General features: G+C 31.1%; 1 protein-coding gene across 4 annotated transcripts in view; it reads left to right on the top strand.

The window, feature by feature from the left end:
- The first annotated feature begins 2,325 nt into the window (after positions 1-2,325).
- The window catches only part of LOC102675183 (collagen alpha chain CG42342), a 6,890-nt gene continuing 6,336 nt past the window's right edge, over positions 2,326-2,879 (top strand). Inside the window, exons 1-2 of one of the 4 annotated variants that reach the window (XM_006620969.2) lie at positions 2,326-2,586; positions 2,778-2,831. In XM_006620969.2, coding sequence (XP_006621032.1) covers positions 2,581-2,586; positions 2,778-2,831 — 60 coding nt within the window. In that variant the 5' untranslated portion in view covers positions 2,326-2,580. The remainder of the gene's footprint in view (positions 2,587-2,777; positions 2,832-2,879) is intronic. The other 3 variants (XM_006620968.2, XM_006620966.2, XM_006620967.2) reach the window with 3 other exon arrangements.

Below are 2,879 nucleotides of genomic sequence, written 5' to 3'. Positions count from 1 at the left end.
CGTTTCATGTGTCAAATGAGTATCCTTTATTTTGTGATCCTAGTCACCTATAACACGTTGACACCTTAAATTAAATAAACGAGAAAAAAAGTTGTACAATTTAGAATAATATCGACAGAAACGGGGTTTGCCAATGTGTTGAACAATATTTTCGCTGGCCTCGGTTAGAAAGCGTTTACTAAATAGCCTACCGTTTCGCTGTGCATATCCTAATCTAAAATAGTGCATAAAGATTAATGAGAATAGTTTTTAACGAAAAGTAATGGAAAACGAGTAAAAGTATGAAGCTCTCGTATCGTGAAAGCACATTAAATGGTAACGCTAATGCGATAATGCGAAGTAATAACGATAAAACAGTGTGAATGAGCGCCCATTACGGTGAACAATCCATACACGTGCATATGCACACAAGAGTTTCGAAGAAAAATAAAAAAAGAAAAAAAAAGAGAGAGAGAGAGAGAGAGAAGTAATGATTATCGATCGAGACGTGTATGTATGCGTGTGTATGCGTGTGTATACGATATCTGTATGCACGTGTATGTGTATATGTACACGTACACGGTTATACGTATGTACGTACGCATATACGTGTACACGTGCATGTGACGACGAGTATAAAAAAGTATGCGGGGAAGGAATAAACACATAACATTTTACGTGCGTGCGTATGTGTGTATTGTAAAGCGGCGCGCCTTGGTAATTAACGAAAAGAAAGAAAAGAAAAGAAAAGAAAAGAAAAGAAAAAAAAATTATAGAGACGAAGAATACGGCGACGTATTTACGTATATAAGAATTAATTGACTCTAACAATTTTGTTTTACATTGTCCCAATTAATAAACAGAATGTGCATGTGCCTGTGTCCTTTGCTTCTATATGATGCCCTTTCGAAATTTTTTAACGCTTATCCACCAACACACACACACACCTTGTAGTGAAATTACCGCTTTGCATTTTGCTCTGGCTGCGATCCGACGATCATTGTTCAAAAAAAACTTCTATCTCTTTTTTTTTTTTTTTCGTCCTTCTTTTTTCTTTTTGGGGGTTTTTCCACCTTTTTTTTTTTTTTTGTAAGTTTTTTTTTTTTTTCGTCCTTCTTTTTTCTTTTTGGGGGTTTTTCCACCTTTTTTTTTTTTTTTGTAAGTTTTTTTTTTTTTTCGTCCTTCTTTTTTCTTTTTGGGGGTTTTTCCACCTTTTTTTTTTTTTTTGTAAGTTTTTTTTTTTTTTCGTCCTTCTTTTTTCTTTTTGGGGGTTTTTCCACCTTTTTTTTTTTTTTTGTAAGTTTTTTTTTTTTTTCGTCCTTCTTTTTTCTTTTTGGGGGTTTTTCCACCTTTTTTTTTTTTTTTGTAAGTTTTTTTTTTTTTTCGTCCTTCTTTTTTCTTTTTGGGGGTTTTTCCACCTTTTTTTTTTTTTTTGTAAGTTTTTTTTTTTTTTCGTCCTTCTTTTTTCTTTTTGGGGGTTTTTCCACCTTTTTTTTTTTTTTTGTAAGTTTTTTTTTTTTTTCGTCCTTCTTTTTTCTTTTTGGGGGTTTTTCCACCTTTTTTTTTTTTTTTGTAAGTTTTTTTTTTTTTTCGTCCTTCTTTTTTCTTTTTGGGGGTTTTTCCACCTTTTTTTTTTTTTTTTTTTTTTTTTTTTTTTTAATATTATATTATAAGATCATGATCATGAAAGAGAGAGAGAGAAAGAGAGAGAGAAATTAACACGTGTTAATTTGCTGCGACCACCACGGTAACGTAAAATTGTTGGATCGTTATGCCATCTCGTAAATAGATTATTATTGCGAAGGTGTTTTCTTTTTTTTTTTTTTTCAGTCATAATTCAAGCGTACCAATGTGAAATCCGCTGTTTTTTTTTTAGTTTTCTATTTTTTCTCGAATTCGATTGAGCTCCTTCTTCATCTTTTCCTTTGCCTAACACGCCCATTTCTTGTACCTTTGCCTGGCTCTAGGAAAAGATTAATATTTTATCTGTCGTTAAATATCAGACATAAGACTCTGTACGATAAATGATATTTAATTAATTCATTTTATATTTACATTTACAATATCATAATATGTTGTATATACATTAATTGTATATTAATTTTATTTTATTTCATATCAAAGAGATTATTTTATTTTTGAGAAAATCAATTAACATTACATTTAATAACATTTTTTATTGAAATAGAATCAGAAATAAATAATATGTAAGACAATTATTTTCTTTCGATATATTATCATACAATACTATTAGTTAATAATTTGTCACAAAGTCAATTTATCGTCATTCGTTAAGTTTTTTTATTAAATTTTTGTTCAACCACTATAAATTGATAAGAATACTTAATTTTATTCTTAAAAATGCACAAATATATTATATTGCACAAACAAATTTATTAAGATAAAATTAAAACGTTTCTGAAGAGCTTGGCAAGGTACAATATTGCTGTGAATGAAGGGCGTCAAAGGGCGTCGTCTTAATAAAAATATCTTGATAATAAATTACATTTGAATCGGCATATTCGATATCGATTATCAGGTGACTTCAATGAATCTGACAAGGTTTCCTCTGCCTTTCAGGGGCCACCAGGATTAGACGGCATGAAGGTGAGCAATCCTCGGGGAGACCCGTTTAACCATACATTATATTTATGATTTTTGGATCCTCGATTACTACGCTCACACTACGATTTCATCACATTCAGGCATATATTAAGTCCTGGTTGAAAACATAACGGGTATTGTTCGAGCGTGTACGCGCAGATCACATTATTCGTTATATTTATTCATACTTGCAGGGTGCACAAGGAGAACCAGGGACAAAGGGAGAAAGAGGGGATCCTGGCCTACCTGTAAGTATCCTCTTCTCAATAAATTGAAAAATTATCCTAGAATTTTAT

This window comes from Apis dorsata, unplaced genomic scaffold (assembly GCF_000469605.1).
Source record: "Apis dorsata unplaced genomic scaffold, Apis dorsata 1.3 scaffold_571, whole genome shotgun sequence".
Lineage (NCBI taxonomy): Eukaryota > Metazoa > Arthropoda > Insecta > Hymenoptera > Apidae > Apis > Apis dorsata.
The sequence above is the reverse complement of the archived record's forward strand: the minus strand, read 5'-3'. Positions and strand labels throughout refer to the sequence as shown.